Source organism: Chiloscyllium punctatum, chromosome 3, assembly GCF_047496795.1.
Source record: "Chiloscyllium punctatum isolate Juve2018m chromosome 3, sChiPun1.3, whole genome shotgun sequence".
Lineage (NCBI taxonomy): Eukaryota > Metazoa > Chordata > Chondrichthyes > Orectolobiformes > Hemiscylliidae > Chiloscyllium > Chiloscyllium punctatum.
The window spans coordinates 13683413-13707085 of NC_092741.1; the positions used below are offsets into that span (position 1 = coordinate 13683413).

Below are 23673 nucleotides of genomic sequence, written 5' to 3' on the forward strand. Positions count from 1 at the left end.
ATTACCCATCCCTAATTTCCCAAAGAGCAGTTGAGAGTCAACCACATTGTTGTAGGTCTGGAGTCACATGTAGACCAAACCAAGTCAGGACAACAAATATCCTTCCTTGATGGACCTTAGTGAACCAGATGTGTTTTTCTGACAATCAGCTTTCATGGTTTCATGGTGATCAATCGATTCTTAATTCCAGACTTTTTTTGTGTGTTATCCATGCCCAAAGTAATTATAAAGAAAAAGAATAAATTAAGCTAGGGTTTATCCTCTGAAGAGTTTATCTGGAGAATTAATGATTATAAACAAAGAAATGACAGAGGCTTTGAAACCTATTTTGTGTACACTGGTAGAAGATTTAGAAAATATCCATTGAAAATCAAAAAGTAATAGAGAAGGATGAAGTTAAAACAATCACCATCACCAAGAAAAGGGTTCAAAACTGGGCCTAAAAGATGGCAAGTGCCCAAGGCCAGATGGCTTACATCGTAGGACTGAAAAGAAGTAGCAGCACTGAAGTAGATGCATTGGTTCTAACCTTCCAAAAATTCTTAGATCCTGGAAGGGTGCCAGTAGATTAGAATAGAATAATGTATCAATGCTATTTAAGAAAGAAGGAATGCATAAAGTATCAGAAAATCTCTACAGTATGGAAGCAGGCCATTTGGCCCCTCAAGTCAACACCAATTCTCTGAAGAGCATCCCAACCTGGACACCCCCCCCAACAACCAAGGTTCCTCATGGGACACTGGTTAGCAAGGTTAGATCTCATGGAATACAGGGAGAACTAGCCATTTGGTTACAGAACTACCTTGAAGTTAGAAGACAGAGGATAATGGTAGAAAGTTACTAATCAGACTGGAGGCCTCCGACCAGTGGAATGCCATAAGAATTGGCGATGAGTCCACTGCTTTTCGTCATTTATATAAATGATTTGGATGTGAACATAGGAGGTATAGTTAGTAGGTTTGCAGATGACACCAAAATTGGAGGTGCTGTGGATAGCGAAGAAGGTTACCTCAGAGTACAATGGGATCTTGATCAGATTGGCCAATGGGCCGAAGAGTGGCAGATGGAGTTTCATTTAGATAAATGCGAAGTGCTGCAATTTGGTAAAGAAAATCAAAGCAGGACTTATACACTTAATGGTAAGGTCCTGGAGAGTTTTGCTGAACAAAGAGTGCAGGTTCATAGTTCATTGAAAGTAGACTCTCAGGTGGATAAGGCATTTGGTATACTTTCCTTTATTGGTCAGAGCATTGAGTATTGGAGTTGGGAGGTTATGTTGTGGCTGTACAAGACATTGGTTAGGCCACTTGTGGTATATTGTGTGCAATTCTGGTCTCCTTCCTATCGGAAAGATGTAATAAACCTGAAAGGGTTCAGGTGGCACTGTGGCTCAGTGGTTAGCACTGCTGCCTCACAGTACCAGGGACCCAGGTTCGATTCCAACCTCGGGCAACTATCCATGTGGAGTTTGCACATTATCCCCATGTCTGTGAGGGTTTCCTCCGGGTGCTCCAGTTTCCTCCCACAATCCAAAGATGTGCAGGTCAGGTGAATTGGCCATGCTAAATTGCTAGGAGAAAGTGAGGATTGCAGATGCTGGGGATCAGAGCTTAAAAATGTGTTGCTGGAAAAGCGCAGCAGGTCAGGCAGCATCAAAGGAGAAGGCGAATCGACGTTTCGGGCATAAACCCTTCTTCAGGAAGGCTTATGCCCGAAACGTCGATTCTCCTTCTCCTTTGATGCTGCCTGACCTGCTGTGCTTTTCCAGCAACACATTTTCATGCTAAATTGCCCATAGTGTGAGGTACTTTAGTCAGAGTGAAATGGGTCTGGGTGGTTCCTCTTCAGTATGGACTTGTTGGGCCAAATTGCCTGTTTCCAAACTGTTGGGAATCTAATCAGAAGAGTTACAGGGATATTTGCGGGGTTGGAGGATTTGAGCTATAGGGACAGGCTGAATAGACTAGGGCTGTTTTCCCTGGAGCTGTGGGATGACCTTAGAGGTTTATAAAATCATGAGGGGCATGGATAGGATAAATAGGCAAAGTCTTTTCTCTGGGGTGGGGGAGTTCAGAACTAGATGACATAGGTACACGGTTAGCGGGTAAAGTATAAAAGGGACCTAAGGGGCAACCTATTGACATGGAGGGTGGTACGTGTATGGAATGAACTGCCAGAGGAAGTAGTAGAGACTGGTACAATTACAGCATCTGAAAATGTGTTGCTGGAAAAGCGCAGCAGGTCAGGCAGCATCCAAGGAGCAGGAGAATCGACATTTCAGGCATGAGTCCTTCTTCAGGATTCCTGAAGAAGGGCTCATGCCCAAAACGTCGATTCTCCTGCTCCTTGGATGCTGCCTGACCTGCTGCGCTTTTCCAGCAACACATTTTCAGCTCTGATCTCCAGCATCTGCAGTCCTCACTTTCTCCAATTACTGCATCTGAAAGGCATCTGGATAGTATATGAATAGGAAGGGTTTAGAGGGATATGGGCCAACTGCTGGTAAATTGGACTCAATTAGGTTAGGATAACTGGTCGGCATGAATGAGTTGGACCAAAGGGTCTGTTTCTGTGCTGGTGGCTCATGAGGATATGAATATCTTGCTGAAGGCCCCAACAATTTCCTCTCTTGCTGTTCAAGAGACCCAACACCACTTCTTTCTTGATCTCAAAATACTGTAGCATATAAGCATGCTCCACACAAATCTCACTATTCTTCATATCCTTCTCCTCGATGAATATTGACTCAAAGTATTCATTTAGGGTCTCACCCACATCCTCTGCCTCCAAGCACAAGTTCCCTCCTTTATCTTTATCTTTGAGTCTACCTTCTCCCGAGTTATCCTTTTGTTTTTAATGTATGTATAGAATGCCTTGGGATTCTCTTTCACCCGACTTACCAAGGTCATTTCATGGCTCCTTCTGGCTCTCCTAATTCTCTGCTTGAGTTCTTTCCTGCTTTCTTTATATCCTCCATGTGCCCTGTCTGATTTTAGCTTCCTAAACCTTACATCGACTTCTTTTTCGCTTCTGACTAAATTCATAGCCTCCCTCATTAAACAAGGGTCCCTTACCCTGCTATTCTTATCCTTCTTCCTAACTGGAACATGCCAGTTCTGAACTCTAATCAGCAGGTCTTTAAAGAATTCCTACACGTCAAATGGGGACTTGCCTGAAAGCAGCTCCTACCAATCAACTCCCGAGCTCCTGCCTAATACAGATGTACTTTGCCCTCTCCCAATTTAGTATTTTTCCATAAGGTCCTGATTTATCTTTATTCATAACTATCTTAAAACCTAAGGAGTTTTGATCTGTTTCCAAAATGCTCTCCCACTGACAGGTCAGTCACCTGGCAAGGCTCATCAGTCAGTACAAGGTACAGTATGGCCCTTCCTCGAGTTGGACTATCCACATACTATTTCAATAAACCCTCTTGGATGCATTTATCAAATTCTGCCCTGTCTCAGCCTCTTGCTCAAAGGGAATCCCAGTCAATATTGGGGAAGTTAAAGTCACCTGTTATGACAATTCTGCTTTTATTGCATCTTTCCATAATCTGCCGACACATCTATTCCTCAATGTCTTATTGGCTGTTGTGGGGCCTACTGTATAATCCTATCAGAGTGATTGCACCCATTTTATATTTGAGCTCAATCTATATTGCCTCTGTGGATGAGTTCTGCAGTACATCCTCTTCGAGTGCAGATGTAACATTCTTCCTGATTAGTAATGCAACTCCTCCACCTCTTTTACCTCCTCTCTATCTCATCTAAAATAATGAAAACTTGGAACGTTGAGCAGCCAGTGCTATTCCTCTCTTAACCAAGTTTCTGTAATGACCACAACATCATAATGCCATGTACTGAGCCAGGCTCTAAGCTCATCTGCCTTACCCATAATACTTGAAATAAACACACTTCAACCCATTTGTACCATGGTGTTAATTATCTGTCTCTGTCTGTCCTTTCTTTATGGTTTACTGACCCTAATGTGTACCTTCCCCTCAATCCCTCCTCTTGCTAACCTGCTGCTCTGGTTCCCAGCTCTCTGTCACTCCAGTTTCAACCCTCCCAAGTAGCACTTGCAAACCTCCCTGCAAGGATATTGGTTCCCCTCCAGTTTCGATGCAACCCATCCCCCTTGGACAGTTCACTCCTGCCCCAGAAAAGATCCTAATGATCGAAGAACTTAAAACCCTGCAACAGCTCCTTAGCCATGCTTTTATTACTCCTGTGATTCTATTCCTTGTATCACTAGCACGTAGCACTGGTAATAACCCAGAGATTACTACTCTTGACGTCTTGCTTTTCAGCCTTTTTGCTAACTCACTGTACTCACTCCACAGGGCCCCATCCCTCTTTCCATCTATGTTGTTGGTACCAATTTGCACAATGATCTCTGGATGCTCATCCTCCCCCTGAAGAATTTCATGCAACCACTCAGAGATGTCCTTGACCTTGGCACCAGGAAACCAACATACCATCCTGGAGTCTTGAACACAGACACAGAAATAACTGTCTGTGCACCTTACTAGCGAGTCGCCTACCACTATCGTTCACTTGGATCTTGCCCGATCCTGCTCAATAGCAGAGCCAGTTGTGGTGCCACAGAGATGTACCTATCAGAGAGGAGAATAGCCACAGGAGACTCCTGTCTGCCTCTCCTGGCAGTCAACAATCTACCTGACTGAAGCCATGGTTTGACCACCTCCCTGTAACTAGTGTCGATCACACTTCACCTGACGATGGAGCAGCACTCTGAAAGCTTGTGATGACAAATAAACCTTTGGACAATAACCTGGTGTCATGTGGCTTCTGACCCTGTATGCTCCTCAGTGTGTCCAATTGCCACTCCAATTGAACAATGTGGTCTGTGAGGAGCTGCAGCCGGTCACATTTCCTGCAGACATACTTGTCAGGGATACTAGACTGCTCCCTGATCTCCCAAATCAGGTAGGAGGAGCACATCACTGCCATAATTGCCTCCTCTGCCCCGTTACACTAAGAAAGATAAAGGAATCTTACCTTCCTTGCCTTACTCACTGAAACCCAATATTCACCTAAGGCTGCACATATACTAACCAGCAGCACTAATTGGTTACTTAAATTACAATGCAATCTTTACAGACAGACCAAATACCCTCCGGGCAACAACAAACTTCCTAATATTCTATCTCAATCGCTCTCTTTTTTGGTTAGAGGAGAAGGGAAGTATAGAAAGACTACAGTGATGTGACATTGGGGCAAACCGTTCTTTGACACCGGGTTCTTCCTCACTGTGCTGAGCAGTCGTCGGTCTGCGTTGACTTCTCCCAGAATTGTCTTATTGCCTAAATATACCTTATTCATAGAAATAAATCTTTGGTACATGTACAGTTAATGAAGCCGTTCAGATCTATACTGTCTTTACTTACAGAGAACAAATTAAGTCTTTGATTATTAGCCATTGTCTATATTGACAGTCAACCTCTTGGCCTTTAGCTGAGTTGTCAGCAGGGCCCATTACTGAATGGACTCCTGTTATTCTTGAGCAGAAGGACCTTACACGGTGGACCTTCACCACTGCACCTTGGTGGCAGCTGCCCCAAGCTTTAGTGTGTCCCTCAGCACGTAGTCCTGAACCATGGAATGTGCCAGTCTGCAATGTTCAGTCAGGGTCAACTCCTTCAACAGGAAGACCAGCAGGTTTTGGGCAGACCAAAGAGCATCTTTCACCAGTTGATGATCCTCCAGGCGCAGTTGATGTTTGTCTCAGTGCGCATCCCGGGGAACAGACCGTAGAGCACGGAATCCTATGTCACAGATCTGCTTGGGATGAATCTCAATATCCACAACTGCATTCTCCTCCAGACTTCTATTGCATAGGCAGATTCCAGAAGGAGATATATGACAGTCTTGTTCCCCTCCACTTCCGCTTCGAGAGCAGCGTGCAGTGGTGCAGACAGTCCAGGCATGCATAAGGAATCTCATAGGCAGAGCCCTTCTCACCACCATGTCTTGGTGCTTGTTGGAAAGTTCTGCCAAATGGTTTTGACAGTTTGCTCAGGGATCCGCTCGACAGGATCAACCCTCTCCTTTTCCCGAAGGGTCTCAAGGACACTACATGCTGACCACTTCCTGATGGACTTGTGGTCAAAGTGTTTTTTTCTTCACCAATTTCTCCACAAAGGACGTAATATGGAATGGTCCAACTACTTGGAGCGCTCCACAGCAGTGAGGCCAGGCCCATCCTTCGCAACCTCGGGGACAGGGAGAACCCTGTTGGGGTGTCACGGTGGCTCAGTGGTTAGCACTGTTGCCTCACAGCACCATGGACCCAGGTTCAATTCTAGCCTTGGGAGATTGTCTGTGTGGAGTTTGCACATTCTCCCAGCGTCTGCGTGGGTTTCGTCTGGGTGCTCCGGTTTCCTCCCACAGTCCAAAGATGTGCAATCAGGTGAATTGGCTATTCTAAATTGCCCATAGTGTTAGGTGAATTAGTCAGAGTGAAATGGGTCTGGGTGGGTTACTCTTCAGAGGGTCGGTGTGGACTTGTTGGGCCGAAAGGCCTGTTTCCACACTGTAGGGAGTCTAACCTAATCAAAACTTCAGTACATAGTGACACTTGTTGGTTGTGTATTGGTGCTCCATGCACAGCTTGATGCAGCCACACACAAAGGTCGTCATCAGGGTGAGGGTAGCATTGAATGTACTTTTTATCCCTTTGTCCAGGTCTTTATACATGGTGTTCCTTTAGACATGGTCCATCATCGATCTCCACATGGAACATAGAGAGGTACAGCATAGAACAGGCCCTTAGGCCCATTATGTTGTGCCGAGATTTAATCCTAATGTAAAATATAGTAACTTAACCTATGCACCCCACAACTCACTGCTATCCATGTGCATGTCCAGCAGTCACTTAAATATCCCCAATGACTCTGCTTCCACCACCACAGCTGTCAATGCATTCCATGCATTCACAACTCTCTGCGTAAAGAACCTACCTCTGACATCTCTTTTATGCCTTCCTCCTAATATCTTCAAATCTATGACTTCTCATACCAATCAATCCTGCCCTGGGGAAAAGTCTCTGGCTATTGACTCTATCTATTCCTCTCATTATTTTGTACACTTCAATCACGTCTCCTCTCTTCCTCCTTCTCTCCAGAGAAGAAAGTCTGAGCTTATTCAACCTTTCTTCATAAGGCAAACCGTCCAGTCCAGACAGCATCCTGGTAAACCTTCTTTGCACCCTCTCCAAAGCCTCTGTATCTTTCCTGTAGTAGGGCAACCAGAACTGGACACAATACAGGCTTGAACAGATCAAGATTGATGAAGTTGATGTGCTGGAAAGAACAGAGCCCTGCAGGACACCACTCACCACTGACCTCCAGTCAGAATACTTTCCATCTACAACCAATTCTGAATCCAGACAGCCAAATCTCCCGGTATCCCATACCTCCTGGTCTCACCAGGGACTTGTAGAGCTGCAGCAAGACCTCGCGGCTCTTAAACTCAATACCCCTGTTAATAAAAGCCAAAACACCATCTGTTTTCTTAACATCCCTATCCACTTGGGTGGCAACTTTGAGGGATCTATGTACTTGCACACCAGGATCCCTCTGTTCCTCCACACTGCCAAGAATCCTGTCTTTAATCCTATATTCAGCATTCGAGTTCAACCTTCCAAAATGCATCACTTTGCATTTATCCAGGTTGAACTGCATCTGCCATTTCTCAGCCCAGCTTTCCATCCTGTCTATGTCACGCTGTAGCCTGCAATGGCCCTTGATACTATCAATGGCACCTCCAACCTTTGTGTCATTGGCAACCCACCCTTCAACCTCCTCATCCAAGTCATTTATAAAAACAACAAAGAGAAGAGGCCCAAGAACAGAGCCCTGTGGGACACCACTCACCACTGACCTCCAGTCCGAATACTTTCCATCTACAACCACTGTCTGCCTTCTGTCAGCCAACCAATTCTGAATCCAGACAGCCAAATCTCCTGGTATCCCACACCTCCTGACCTTATGAATGAGCCTGCCATGGGGAACCTTATCAAATGCCTTGCTGAAGTCCGTATATACCACATCCACTGCTCGACCTTCGTCAACCTGTCTCATCACCTCTTCAAAGAACTCAGTAAAATTTGTGAGGCAGTACCTCCCCTCACAAAGCCATGCTGACTGCCTTTAATCACGCTATGCTTTTTCCAAATAGTCATAAATCCTATCCCTCAGAATTCTTTGCAAATCCTTGCTGACCACAGACGTTAGACTGACTGGTCTGTAATTGCTTGGGATTTCCTTATTCCCCTTCTTGAAAAGGGGAACAACATTTGCCTCCTTCCAATTCTCCAGTGCAACTCCTGTGGAGAGTGAGGAAGCAAAGATCTCTGCCAGTGGCTTAGCAACCTCCTTTCTCGCTTACTGGAGCAACCTAGGATAAGTCTGGTCTGGCCCTGGGGACTTACCAATCTTAAATGTTTGCCAAAATTTCCAGCACATCAACTTCCTCAATCTTGATCTGTTCAAGCCTATATCCCAGCTCCTCAAAGTTCTCATTCACAACAAGGTCCCTTTCCTTCATGAAAACTGAAGCAAAAAAACTCATTTAGGGCTTCCCCTATCTGCTCAGATGCCAATCACAAGTTCCCTACACTATCCCTGACTGGCCCTAGCTTCTCTCTGATCATTTTCTTATTCCTCATGTTTGAGTAAAATGCCTTTGGGTTCTCCCTAATCCTTCTTGCCAAGTCTTGTTTGTGCCCCCTCCTGGCTCTCCTCAGTCCATTTCTGAGCTCCTTTCGAGCAAGCCTGTAATCCTCTAAAGCTGTGCTAGATCCTTGCTTCCTCCACCTTATGTAAGCTGCCTTCTTCCTTTTGATGAGAAGCTTCTCTGTTCTTGTTATCCAAGGTTCCTTAATCTTACCTGTCTCAGAGGAACAAGTTTGTGCATCACTCGCAACAACTGCTCCTTAAACAGTCTCCACATGTCTGTTATGCCCTTTCTGTGGAACAATTGCTCCCAGTCTGTACTTCCCAACTCCTGATAGCATCATAATTTCCTTTTCCTCAATTAAATATCTTCCCTTCGTAACTGCTCCTTTCCCTCTCCAAATGTATGGTAAATGTGAGGCAGTTGTTGTCACTGTCACCGCAAGATCTGACACCTGTCCTGGCTCATTGCAGAGCACCAAATCCAAAATGGTCTCTCCCATAGTCGGTCTGTCTACATACTGAGTAAGGAAACCCTCCTGAACACACCTGACAAAAACAGCTCCACCCAAACTATCTGCACTTAGGAGGTTCCAGTCAATATTGGGAAAGTTGAAGTCACCCATAACACCAACCCTGCTACATCAGAATTTTTCCAAAATCTGCTAGCCTATGAATTCTTCAATCTCTCTACTGCTATTAGGGGATCTGTAGAAAACCCTCAATGAGGTGGTTGCTCCCTTGTGTTCCTAACTTCCACCCATACTGACTCAGTGGACAAACCTTCCTCAATAACCTTTGTTTCTGTAGCTGTGATGCACTCTCTGATTAGCAATCCTACACCTCTTTTTCCATCCCCCTTGTTCTTTTTAAAAGTTCTAAACCCTGGAACATCTAGCAACCATTCCTGCCTCTGTGAAACCCGAGTCTCTGTAATGGCCACAACATCATAGTCCCAAGTCCTGATCCATGCTGTGAGTTCATCACTCTTATTTCTGACACTCCTTGCGTTAAAGCAGACACACTTTAACCAATCCCTTTGTTCCATCACATGAATAACCTTCCCGATAGAATCACTACATCCTATCACTTTCCATATCTAACTACCCTCCTCTCAGATATGTAGCTCTGGTTTCCTCCCCCGCTCTCCTCTCACCAAGCTAGTTTAAACTCTCCCAAACCATACGAACGAGAATCCCATCCAGGACATTTGCGCTCCTACAATTCAGGTGCAACCCGTACTTCATGAACAGGTCCCACTTTCCCCATAAGGCATCCCAATGGTCTAGGTATCTGAAGCCCTCCCTCCTGCACCAGCTGTGCAGCCATGTGTTAAGCTGCACCTGCTGCCTGTTCCTCACCTCACTATCTCTCTATTGTGGGCGGCACGGTGGCACAGTGGTTAGCACTGCTGCCTCACAGCGCCAGAGACCCAGGTTCAATTACCGACTCAGGCGACTGACTGTGTGGAGTTTGCACATTCTCCCTGTGTCTGCGTGGGTTTCCTCCGGGTGCTCCGGTTTCCTCCCACAGTCCAAAGATGTGCAGGTCAGGTGAATTGGCCATGCTAAATTACCCATAGTGTTAGGTAAAAAGGGGTAAATGTAGGGGTATGGGTGGGTTGCACTTCGGCGGGTTGGTGTGGACTTGTTGGGCCGAAGGGCCTGTTTCCACACTGTAAGTAATCTAAATCTAACCTAATCCCGCGGCTCCGATAACAAACCTGAGAACACTACTCTACTTGTCCTGCTCTTCAGCTTCTAACCTAGCTCTCTGTAGTCACTTTTCAGATTGTCAATCCCTTTCCTGGCTATATCATTGGTGCCAATATGTACCACGATTTCTGGCTGCTCACCCTCCCCCTTCAGAATCCTGTAAACCCTATCGGCGACATCTGGGATTCTGGCACCGGGGAGGCAACATACCTTCTGAGAGTCTCGTTCCTGACCACAAAATCTCTTATCAATCCATCTAACTATTGAATCCCCTATCACTAGTGCTTTTATATTCTCCCCGCTTCCCTTCTGAGCCTCAGTGCCAGGGTCAGTGCCAGAGACCTGACAACTATGGCTTTCCCCTGGTAAGACATCCCCACCAGCAGTATCTAAAATGGTATACTTATTGCCGAGGGGAACAGTTACAGGGTATTCCCTGCTTTATCTGTTGGTTCCCTTTCCTCCCCCTGACTGTAACTCAACTGTTCTTATCCTGCATCTGAGGAGTGACCACCTCCCTGTATATCCTCTCAATTTCTCCCTCAGCCTCCCAGATGATCTGCAGTTCATCCAGCTCCACCTCCAGGTCCCTAACTCGGTTTTCAAGAAGCTGGAGTTGGATGCACTTCCCGCAGATGTGGTCAGCAGAGACATGTATCGCTGACTAGTTTGTTTGCATTCTCTATGCACTGGTTTCTGCTGAGTATTACTGTCATCCTTTCTTTGTCCACTGGTAGTATCACTATGTTCTTGTCCCTTTGAGTTTCTCTACTGCTTTCCTTTCCTCTGTGGCGAGTGTTCTCCTGTTTTCTTTTCCGCTTAGACTATCACCTGTCTGATAGACTGTTGTGTTTCTTCATCCAGTCCTTGCTTTTCTGTGTGGCCTCTTGTGCTGCAGGAAGTCAGTTCTTTTGGCATCTTTGTAGTTAAAATTTAGTCCACATACCAGGATGGATTTCTCTGAGTCTGTGAGTGGTCTGTCTGAGAGGTTCTTAATCCATGTCTCTGTGTTGTCTGTATCATTGTTTTGGGTGAGTGTTAATAGGTTTTCTTGTAGTGCTTGTCTTTTTTCAGTTTTGATCCTGTGTTGCTGTATAGTGATGGCTTGTTCATGTCATCTAGCTGTCCATTCTGTTTTTATTTCAGGTGTTAAATTTCCATGGTTTAAATAGGTAATAATGGTTCTTTTCATCACTAAGAATTTCCTGGGGTGTGGAAGAAGTGAGGTTGGGAATTTTACAGAAAGTGAGCAAGGCAAAGCTTTCAGAATTGACACCCAGCTGGAATTATGTTGAAATTAGAGAATATTTCATCATGTTCCTGAGCCTTTGGTTTGTTGATGATGGACAGAATTTAAATAATTAGCAGTTGAATACTTGCTGTATAATTCACACTTCCTGATCTCCTTCTGTATTCACCATACTTGCATAATTGGTCCAGTTAGTTTTCAGGTCAAAGAAAACACTTAGGATGTTGTTGAATGGGCACTCAAGGGAGGTGTTAGATTCATTGTCTTTGGATAAGTTAATTAACTGGCTCTTTTGCTTTTATTTATTCATGGGATATGGATAATGCTAGGCAGAAGTGGGTATTGTAGATGCTGCAGATTAGAGTCAAGATGAGAGTGGTGCTGGAAAAGCACAGCAGGTCAGGCAGAATCTGAGGAGCAGTATAATGCTAGTTAGGCCAGCAATTATTATTCATCTCTAATCGCCTTCGAGGAGATGGTGGTAGACAACGTAAGTAAAACTATATTATTCAGTTTGTATTGCCTCTGCTTGTCTTTCTTTAACTAAAACATATAATTTCACATCTCCCAGAATTTAAGTTTACCTGCCATGTATTTGCCTGTTTCACCAGACTGTTTTTGTCCTCCTGAACTCTCTTACAATCCTCCTTGTTTGTTACATTTCGGATTTTTGTGTTATCTTCAAACTTTGAAATTATGTTCACTATACCTAAATCTATGTGACTAATATAGGTTAACAGGTGAAGTAGATTTTATCCAAGGCTTAGTTAGCTCATTTGGCTGGGCAGCTGTGGTGCTAACAAAGCACAGCAGGTCAGGCAGCATCCAAGGAGCAGAAAAATCAACATTTCGGGCAAAAACCATTCCTGATGAAGGGCTTTTGTCCGAAACATCGATTTTCCTCGGATGCTGTGCTTTTCCAGCACCACACTCGACTCTAATCTCTAGCAACTGCAGTCCTCACTTTCAACTAGCTGTTTTACAATGCAGAGTAGTGCTAACAACATATGCTCTATTCCCACATCAGCTGAGGTTATCGTGCAGGACACACCTCTCCTTCTCAAAAGTTTCCTTTAACCACCGGTAATCATTTATCTCTAATGGGTAAGCAGCCTTATGGTCTGGTAAGACTATGACAAGTCTACCTTTAGTTATTATACTAATCTCTGGTGGACATCACAATATAAAGTATAACAGGATAGCAGGTTTGTAGTTTGAAAAACACCATCTTTCACCACTAATTTTCAGGTTTATGTTTTTCAGCAAAATCTTCATCCATGTTATCATTGCCCTTTTAATCCCATGGATTTGAATTTTGCTAAAAAATCTATATTGTATTTATACATGTGTTTCATCATGGGAAATCTCCAGCTTTCTGATTTTACTAAACATATTAAATGAACTAAAACTGGTTTTTAAAAATGTAGAGAGATGGATTTTTTTGACATTGTGGAATGTGTTTGAACAATAATCATGTTAGTTGAAATTTATCTCATGTTTTGTCCTGTATGCTTGAATATAGAGCGTCGACGAGTTGTATTTACAGAAGTCCCTCAAGAAGAAAATGCACCTTTCAGGATTCCCAGCAAAATTAAAGATAATAGCCAACAGATTAAAAAATATGAGGAGCTTGAAAAGGTAGAAAAAGCTTTTTAAATGGACTGACTGGTTTATAAAAGGTTATTGTATCCTCTGTAGACTTTTATTCCCACATTTCCTGGTTTGTTGGGTTTGCTCTGGATATCATAACCCAAGGCAGAGCGAACAATGGAATATACCTACTGTTCTTTATTAAAGCAAAATACAATACAAAATATTGCAAAAATCTTACCCATACAATGCTTCCAATCAGAAGTAAACTGGATTATGCAGATTTAACAAGGATCAGACTGGAACAGGTGATCTGCCTGCTCTGTCCAAACCTTCAGCCACTCATCAGTTGGCTGTTAAGTTTGTAATTCACTGTGAACCAAGAATTAAGCACAAGGGAGGCACAGGTAAACTGCGAACACAAACATTTTATTTTGGTTGCTCACATCTCCAAAGCTGGCTTTAGACTGAACCCCTGGATTCATGCCTTGTGAGTCACCAGACCAGCTCTCTTAAAGGGACAGCACCCCAACTTCATACATAATGATCTTCTGAGCTGGCTAACTATAATTCTGAGACAGGTTTGCTTATACTCTTTTTTCATACAGACTGTATATTCAAACTCTGACACTTTCCAGTCTCCAGCAAATAATTGGCTTGACTACTGGTAAACTTTACAAAACATGTCATGTTTATTAAGGTTGTATTATGACACAGCAGTGAATCCTTCTGTTAATTAAACCAACCACCCAGAAAAACTCACCTCGCCGCATAATCTGTTAAAATACGAGTTACAGAGAACTCCCAAATTCCTGTTAAGGCTCCAAATATTTCCTCTCTCACTTCCCTCATTAACCTGGGATAGATCCCGTCTGGACCTGGGGAGTTGTCCACCTTAATGCCTTTAGAATACCCCACACTTCGTCCCTCCTTATGCTGACTTGACCTAGAGTAATTGAACTTCTATCCCTAAACTCAACATCCATCATGTCTCTCTCTTTAGTGAATGCTGATACAAAGTAATCATTAAGAATCTCACCTAAATTACTCTAAATAAACTCCACGCATAGCTTTCCTCCTTTGTCCTTGAGGTGGGCCAACTCTTTCTCTAGTTACCCTTTTGCTCCTTATATACGAATAAAAAGCTTTGGGATTTTCCTTAACCATGTGTACTAGAGATATTTCATTAGTCTTCAAGAATAACTTAATTGTTTAAAATGTCTTTCTTTCTCAGAAAACCAAGAAAAATCTATTTAATTTTTCATTTTCCTTGAGTGTGTGTATGTGTTTTTATGTATGTTTTTGGAATTTTAAAGGCATAAGCATTTATACTTTCATTTTACTGGCTGTGCATTTGTCAATTATTGATTTGTTATTGATAGAAATCCATAATTGTGTTTTTTAAGAAACTTGGTTTTCAGATCTTGCTACTTAAAATTTGATTAAGATAAGGTATTTCATTGGTCACCTTGTTGGCTGGAAAAAATATTTTTATTTGATGATGTGATCTGTGGAGTAATGGATCTAGACTTGGTTGCAACACTTGCAATAAACTTTAAGGCAGATTGTGAAAGCTTTAATAGCTATGCAAACATGATAAAATAACTAGGACTAATGTAGTCCATTACTGGTGGAAACACAAGAGATTATACTGGAGAACAGGGAATGATAGAAAAATCAAACCATTACTTTGCATCTGTCTTCAAGGAAAAACATACAGAAAATCTCATAGAAATATAAGACAACCAATGGACTTGTGAAATGGAAGCATTCAACTAACTTAACATCAGTGATTAGGGAGTATTGTAAAATTAACTGGGCTGAGGTTCGACAAATCCCCTCAACCAGATGATCAGATCCATCATGGAATATCAAAGGAGGTGGCTATTGAAATAATGGTGAAATAATAATTGATGGTGATCTTTCAATATCTATAGTTTCTGGATATCATCCTGAAGTCTGCAAAGTTGCAAATCTAACCTCAATCTTTAAAAAGGAAGGGAGATGGAGAATGGAAATCTACCAGCTAAATAGTTTGAAGACAGTTGTAGGGAAAATATTAGAAATTATCATAAAGTATGTGATAATTGAACACTCAGGAAATAATGACACAATTGGGCGGTGTCTACATGGATTTATGAAAAAGTAATCATGTTTGAAAAGCCTTTCAGAATTTTTGAAGATTATGATGATTATTTTTAGCCAACTATCTATTTATCACATTCTTATTATTCAAGAGTTCATTTTGAAACTTATTTTGGACCTATATTCTCTCGGGTTTTAAACAATGAAATGTGATCTCAACAAAGCTTGTAAAATTCTGACAGGGCATAACGGGGTGGATACAGGTAGAATTTTTGCCTTGGTTGTTCAGTCTATAACTTGGAACAGAATCTCAGATTAAGGTGTCGACATTTAAGATTGAGATATGGAGGAATTTCTTTAAGAAGGTAGTGATTTTTAGAATTCCCTTTAATCTATAAAAAATCAATAACTGAACATGGATAAGATAGAAATTTATAGGTTTCTGGAGTCTGACTGGCATGAATGATGGTTGTATTTGTAAGTGAATCAAAGGTTTCAGGAAGATGGCGGGAGAATAGGGTGGAGAAACATTATCAGCTATGATCAAATGGCAGAGCAGACATGATGGGCTGAATGGCCTAATTCTAGTCCTATATCTTATGTTCTAGATTTATAGATTCACATAGCACAGAAAAGGCCCTTTGGCTTATCAAGTCTGCACCAACATTGCTATCACTAAATGTGCATTAATCCCAGTTGTCCCAAATCCTTGAATGTAATAATATTTGAAGTGCTCATCCACATATTTTTTAAAATTTGTAAAGTTTCCAACCTCCAGTACCTTCTCAGCAAGTTCATTCCAGATTCCCATCTCCTGCTGAGTGAAAAAGTTTTTTTCCCCCAAATTCCTTCTGAATCTCCTGCCTCTTACACTAAGACTATGGCATCTCATAATCATCTCCTCAACCAAGCCACTCTGTAATCATCCTGTCTGGATGTAGTTTTGCTCGCTAAGCTGGAAGGTTCATTTTCAGATGTTTCGTCACCACACTAGGTAACATCTTCAATGAGCCTCCAAATGAAGCCAGGCTGAAGATATTACCCAGTATGGTGACAAAACATCTGAAAATGAACCTTCCAGCTCAGTGAGCAAACCTACATCCAGAACCTCAACCTGAGTTACAAATCTTCTCAAAACTCACTAACACCCTGTCTATACCCCTCATATCTTATACACCTCAATCATGTCCCCCTTCAGTCTTCTTTGCTTGAGAAGAAACAATCCAAGTCTATCTAGTCTCCCCTTAAAGCTCAAAATTTTCCATCCCAGGCAACATTCTGGTAAACGTTCGCTGTACCCTTTCTGGAGCTCTCACATCCTTCCAATAGTGAGGTGGCCAGAACTGTACGCAGTACTCCAGCAGTGGCCTGACCAGTGCTCTGTACTACTCTGACATTACCAACATTACTTTTTTACTGTATGCCATGACTGATGATAGTAAATGACCAAGATGCTCTCTTAACTATCCTAATCACATGCTCTGCTGACTTCAGGGATCTGTGAATAATTAATCCAAATTCCTTCTGTTTCTTTAAGCTAGCCAGTATCCTGCCATTAAACAAATACTCCCTAATTTTGTTTATTCTTCCAAAGTGCACTTTGTGCAAACCTTGCACTTATCAGAGTTAAATATCATCTGCCGCGGTCTGCACATTTGACCAACCCATTTATATCTTCCTGTAACCATCTTCTTTGCTATTAATCACTCCACCAATCTTGGTGTCATCTGAAAATTTGCTTCACATTCCCTCTCCTTACATTTTCATCCATATAATTTATGTATATAACAAACAATAAGTGTCCCAGTACTGATGCTTGTGGTACACTGCTGGACGCCAGCCTCCAGTCACTCAAACAAACTTCTAATACTACCTTTTTTGACCCATTACTAAGCAAGTTTCTGATTTGGCTTGCCAAGTTTCCCTGAATTCCATGTGTTTTAACCTTCTCAATCATTGGTGGGGGACCTTGTCAAACATTTTCTAAAATCCATGTAAATTGTATCAACTGAACTTGAGTCATTAACACACTTGATTACATTTTCAAAATATTAGAAAAATTGTTAGGCATGACTTCCCTCTGATAAAACCATGCTGACTGTCCCTAATTTACCCATTACTTTTCAAATGGCTATTAATTTGTTTCTTCAGAATTTTCTCCAATAGTTTCGCTACAAATGACGTGAGACCTACTGATCTGTAATTTCTTGCTTCTTTTCTACCACTCCTCTTATAAATTGGAACCACGTTAGCCATCCTTCAGTCCTCTGGCATTTCCCCCATGGCCAGAGAGTAATTAAAAATATGTGTCAGAGCCCCTGCAATTTCCTGCCTCACCTCCCACATCAGCCTGGGATGAAATAAGCAGAGAGACCTGGGAGTTTAGGTCCTTTGATGAGCAGAGAGATCTGGGAGCTCAGGTCCATTGTACCCTGAAGGTGGCTGCGCAGGTGGATAGAGTGGTCAAAATAGCATATGGTATGCTTGCCTTCATCGGATGGGGTATTGAGTATAAGAGCTGGCATGTCATGTTAAAATTGTGCAAGAATTTGGTTTGGCCGCATTTAGAATACTGTGTACAGTTCTGGTCACCACATTACCTAAAGGATGTGGATGCTTTGGAGAGGGTGCAGAGAAGGTTTCCGAGGATTGTGTCTGGTATGGAAGGTGCTAGCTATGAAGAGAAGTTGAATAGGTTAGGATTGTTTTCATTAGGAAAAGGGAGATTGTGGGGGGGGGGGGGGGGACCTGATTGAGATCTACAACATCATGAAGGGTATAGACAGAGTAGATAGAGATGAGCTTTCTCCCAGGGTGAGGGATTTAATAACGAGAGGTCACGTGTTCAAGGTGAGAGGTGAAAAGTTTGAGGAGGATATACGTGGCAAGTACTTTACACAGAGGGTGATAGGTGCCTGGAATGTGTTGCCAGCAGACGTAGTAGAGGCAGGCACGGTAGATTCATTTAAGGTGCATCTGGACAGAGGGACACAGATGCTGAGGAATTGGATGATAGGTTTAGATAGTGGATTTGGATTGGCTCAGGCTTGGAGGGCTGAAGGGCCTCTTCCTGCGTTGTAAATCTTCTTTGTTCTTTGTTCTTTGGAATTCATCCAGGCCAGGGGATTTGCCTGTTTTTAAGGTTGGCAGAGCCTCCAATATCTCCCCACTTCCTATGTCAAAGTGTGCAAGTTCCTCTTGGTCCCTTTTCCTGAATTCCAAATCAACATTCTCCTTTCCTACAGTGAAGACAGAAGAGAAGTATTCATTCAACATCTTTCCAATATCCTGCAGCTTCACTCGCAGGATTCCCCTTTGGTCCCAATGGGCCCAAATCTTTCCCTGGTTAACCTCTTCTTTTTAATGTATTTATAAAATGCCTTAGGATTCTCCCTAATCATATTCAAAAGTCCTTTTTCATGTCCCTTTTTGCTCTTCTAATTGCTTTCTTAAGTTCCATCCTCCATTTCCTGTATTCTTTTAGGGCCACAGTTGAATTGCTCCCTTTAGACTTGCCAAAAGCCCGGCTCTTCTTCTTTGTCCAGTCCTGAGTTGTCCTCGACATCCAGAGGTTTTGGTCTAAGGGATGTGGAGCTAATGCAGGAAAGTGTTGTTGAGGGAGGCAATGAACCATGATTTAATTGAACAGTAGAGCAGACTCGATAACCTGATGGCATACTCCTATTCACATATTCCTTTTCTGTCTTCAAATCTGTAATACTCTCTTTAATCTGCCAACCGGACAGATCCTCCTTGCATCTCCGAGTTGTGTATCTTCTGAAACTGACCTTTTCTGAGTGTTGAGGATATTCTTCAGCTGTCTCTGGCTGTGGCCTTTTATTTCAGACTTTTCCGCTGGATAGCCTGTCTTTGTCTTTATATCTGGTCAGCTGTTGTGTGAGGAATAGAGTTAAAATATCCTAATAGCATTTGGCTGTTGAATTTAGCAAGCTCCAGCTTTCCAGCTGCTCTCCTGGAAATACTCATTTCCTGTAAATATCCAAACTCAAAATTCATAATGTGTATTGGATAGAGGGTGAAAGCACAAATGAATTATTCTCAGAGTAAGATATGTGCAAGGGTTTGAATGTTCCCTTTTGAAACTGCAAAATTCTATTAATATATTAATATTTGTCAATGACAATGTAGTGAATAGATAATCAGGAACTAGTTATTTATTTTTAAAATTGTTTTTATCTTCTTTACCTATTTGTGTTTTCCAGGATATTAAGGAACTTTATGCATATTTTAGCCATCAATTGCTAGATGCTTTAGTGAAATCTACACATCTGTCACTGGAAATTTTCAAACGAAGAGTTTTCAAGTAAGTTTTTTTTACTGAATTTCTATTTCTAAACTCTATCTTTTTAGATGTGGTAATAATTCTATAACATGCATTTTTCCAAAATTACACTTGTCTAAGTGGATTCAATAAGTTGTCCAAAATATTTAGTGGCTGACAGGCAGTGGCCAGTAATATAAAGAAGTGCTACAGTCTCTACAACATATCAAAATTTCCTTCGGGTACAAATGACTAATGGGAAACGTGAATCCGCTGTGGCTAACAAAAAAAAGTTAAAGATTGCATGGGGTCAAAACAAGCATCTTGTTAGGATGCCAGAAAAAGTGATAAGTCCAAGGGATTGTCTAAATGTAGAACCGCTAATACTTTCTCTACTCTCGCAGTTATCACATCCAATAATTCACACTCCTCCTTCAGAGCCACAATATTCTGCATTGGCCACCTCTTTTGTGAAAATAGATGCAAATTATTTATTTAGAACTATACAAACATTTTCCATATCTACGCATGTTATATTTTTGGTTTTTTGTGGACCCTACTTTTTCTTTCGTATCCTTTTGCTCCTAACATTTTGAGTTCGCTGTGATTTATTTTGCCAATATTGTTTCATACCCTCACTTTGCTTTCCTAAAGTCCTTTGTATCCATTCACTTCCTATAATCCTGTGGGCTTTCTATAGCATATCTTACATTGGCTTATACTACATTGTAAGCTCCTTGATAGCTAGGTGTTTCCACATTTGGCTGTTGCACATTTTTCACTTTTGAGAACAAATTACCTCTGAGCCACTTGAATCTCCTCTTTGGATGCCTCCCACAACTCTGGCATTGATGTACCTTCAGGTAACTATTTCCAGTTCACTTGCTAATTTCATTCCTTCATTAGTAAAATTGGCCTATATATTCATGGGATGTGGATGTTGCTGGCGGAGCCAGCATTTATTGCCCGTCTCTAATTGTCCTTGGACTTGTATACAGGGATAGAAGGCTCTATAGCCAAATTTGATGACGACAGAAAAAGAGGCAGGATGGTAATAGGCAGGATGGAAATAAGAACCTTACCAATTGGTATAAATAGGTTAGGAGAGTGGCCAAAATGTGGCAGATGAGTTTAATGTGGATAAGTATGAGCTTATGCATTTTGGTTGGAAAAATGGGAAAACGACCTGTTATGTTAATGGAGATAGACTTTGGGGTGCTCCAATGCAGAGGGATCTGGGTGTCCTCATTCGTGAGTCATAGAAAACTAGCATGCACGTACAGCAGATAATAAAGAAAGGGAATGAAATGTTGGCTTTTATAGCTACAGGAATAGAATATTAAGGTAAGGAAGTAATGTTGCAACCATACAAGGTATAGATGAGACCGCGCCTGGAGGAATGTGTACAAGTTTGGACCCCTTGTTTGAGGAAATATGTAGTGGCATTGGAGGCAGTTCAGAGGAGGTTCACTAGATTGATCCCAAGGATGAGGGGTTTGTTGTATGAAGAGAGATTGAACAGTTCAGGCCAGTTCAACTCTCTGGAATTTAGAAGAATGAAGGCAGATCAAATTGGGATATTGAAGATGATAAGATGTGTGGATAAAATAGAAGTGGAGCAAATGCTTCCCATCGTGGAGCATTCTAGGATGAGAGGTCATAATCTCAGGATAAGGTGTAGCAATTTTAAAACAGAGTTGAGGAGAAACTACTTCTCCCAAAGGGTTTTGAATCTGGAATTCGCTACCCCAAAATGCGATGGATGCTGGGACAGTGAGTAAATTTAAGGAGGAGTTAGACAGATTTTAAGTTGGTAATAGGTTGAAGGGATATGGCAGGAAAATATGGGTGAGGAGCATATCAGCCATGATTGAATGGGCTGAATGGCCTAAATCTACTCCTATATCTTATGAACTTATGAACTTTGAGAAGGCACTGGAGAGTTGTCTGTTGACTGCAGCTCATATTGTGGCTGTCAGTGGCAGTGCTATTAGGGAGGAGCTTTGACCCAGTGACACTGAAGGCATAGCAGTACATTTTCAAATCAGGAAGTGAGTGGCTTCGATGGGAACTTGCAGATGGCAATGTTCCCATGTATCTGCTGTTCTTTATCTTCTCTTTGGCAGAAATCATAGGTTTGTTAGATGCTGTCTGAGGAGTCTTGTAAATTTCTACATTATAGAAATGGTACATATTGCTGCTACTGTGTGACACTGGTGAATACAATGAATGGTGAAGGTAGTGGATAGAGTCCCAGTCAAGTGGTCAGCTTTATTCAGGATGGAATTAAGCTTCTGGAGTGTTGTTGGAGCTACGCTCATCCAGACAAGTGGGGAGTATTCCATCACACTCCTGATTTGTGTCTTGTAGATGGTGGATAGGCCGAGGGGAGTCAGGAGCTGTGTTAATCGCAGTAGGATTCCTAGTCTCTGACCTGCTATTATAGCCATAGTATTTATGTATCTCATCTAATTTGGTTTCTGGTCAATGGGATCCCCAGAATTGCGATAGTGTGGGATTCAGCAATGGTAATTGAACCCATTGAATATTAAGATGTGATGGTTTGAATCATTCCTGTTGGAGAAGATGATTGTCTGGCACTTCAATGGCACAAGCTTCTTTCTCAACCCAAGACTAGATTTTGTTGGAGATTTGCAGTACACAGAGTGCTTCAGTATTGAGGAGTCACAAATTGTACTGGCCACACTAGATACAAGCACTCAGGAGACAATGCTGAATTGTATTGTTGATGTCAACCCTCATTGAAAGGAAGATTTCAGGATATGAAAATGGATTCATGTTGTCCACTGGTCCTAATTATCAGGATACAACTGTCTCTGTATTAGTGTCTGAAATGTGGCAGGGCACGTTTTGGTCTGAATGACATCATTGAGCATTGGAAAAGATCATTTGGTGTGACAAAGCCTGACATCTCTTTAGTTCAAGGTGTTAAATGAACTACAAATTTTCCTTTCACAAAAATATTTTAGTCAGAAATCTGACATTGCCAACGTGATCAATCAGTCTTTCCAAGTGAGGCATTAGGTAGGAGTCTAAAACAAAAACATAAATTGCTGGATAAACTCAGTCAGTCTGGCAGAATCTGTGCAGAGAAAGCAGAGTTAATATTTCAGGTCCAGTGACCCTTATTTGGAACTGACTGTAACTAGGAAACATTTGCTGAAGATGGGATGGGGGAAGGTGGAGATGGCACCCAGAGAGAGGACACAGCAGTTAGACAGACAAAGGAAAGGGTAGTGGTTCGCCTGGAAAAATCAATACCTGCTAAAGGGGCCATTAGTAGCTGACAATGGGTTGGTTGTGATAACAGCCTGTGTGATGATGAGGCCTGGTGTGTAGTGGTGAGGTAACGACATTTCAGAAGATGCTTGATATTGAGTACTGAAGGCTGCAGGGTCCCCAGGTGGAAAATGTTGTTCTTCCAGCTTGTGCTGAGCTTCACTGGAGCATTTTCCAAGCCTGAGACAGAAGTGTTGGCCAGAAATGTTGGTGGTATGTTGAAATGGCAGGCAACTGGAGAGTCAAGGTCATTTGCACAAAAATTCAATTCTAGAGAAGGATCACTGGACCCAAAATGCTAACTATGCTTTCTCTCCACAGATGTTGCCAGACCTGCTGAGTTTCTCCAGCAATTTCAATTTTTGTTTCATATTTCCAGCATCCAAAGTTTTTCATTTTGTTTTGTTTAAATAGGAGTCTATTTTTGTTACTATATTGGTCTTTAGGAGCTGGAGCTGGCTATTCATCCCCTTGAGCCTCATCTGCCAGTTTAGATCTTGGCCATTCATCTAACTCAATGCCATATTCCCATGCTATCCCCATATTCCTTGATGCCATGCATAACTAATAATCTATTGATGTCTGTTCTATCAAACTTAACAACTGATATTTCACACCCTCTAAAATAAGGAATTCCAAATATTTACAAACCTTTGAGTAAAGTCATAGATGGTATCATGACAGAGTTTTACAACATACAAAGTGAGCCTTTGGCTCTTCATGTCTGTACTAATCATCAAGCATATAACCA

General features: G+C 42.1%; 1 protein-coding gene across 1 annotated transcript in view; it reads left to right on the plus strand.

Annotated features, from left to right (window-relative positions):
- LOC140453945 (dynein axonemal heavy chain 8-like) overlaps positions 1–23673 on the plus strand; it is a 1117430-nt gene that overhangs the window by 368617 nt on the left and 725140 nt on the right. The window contains exons 23-24 of the mRNA XM_072548819.1: positions 13188–13303; positions 19564–19664. Coding sequence (XP_072404920.1) covers positions 13188–13303; positions 19564–19664 — 217 coding nt within the window. The remainder of the gene's footprint in view (positions 1–13187; positions 13304–19563; positions 19665–23673) is intronic.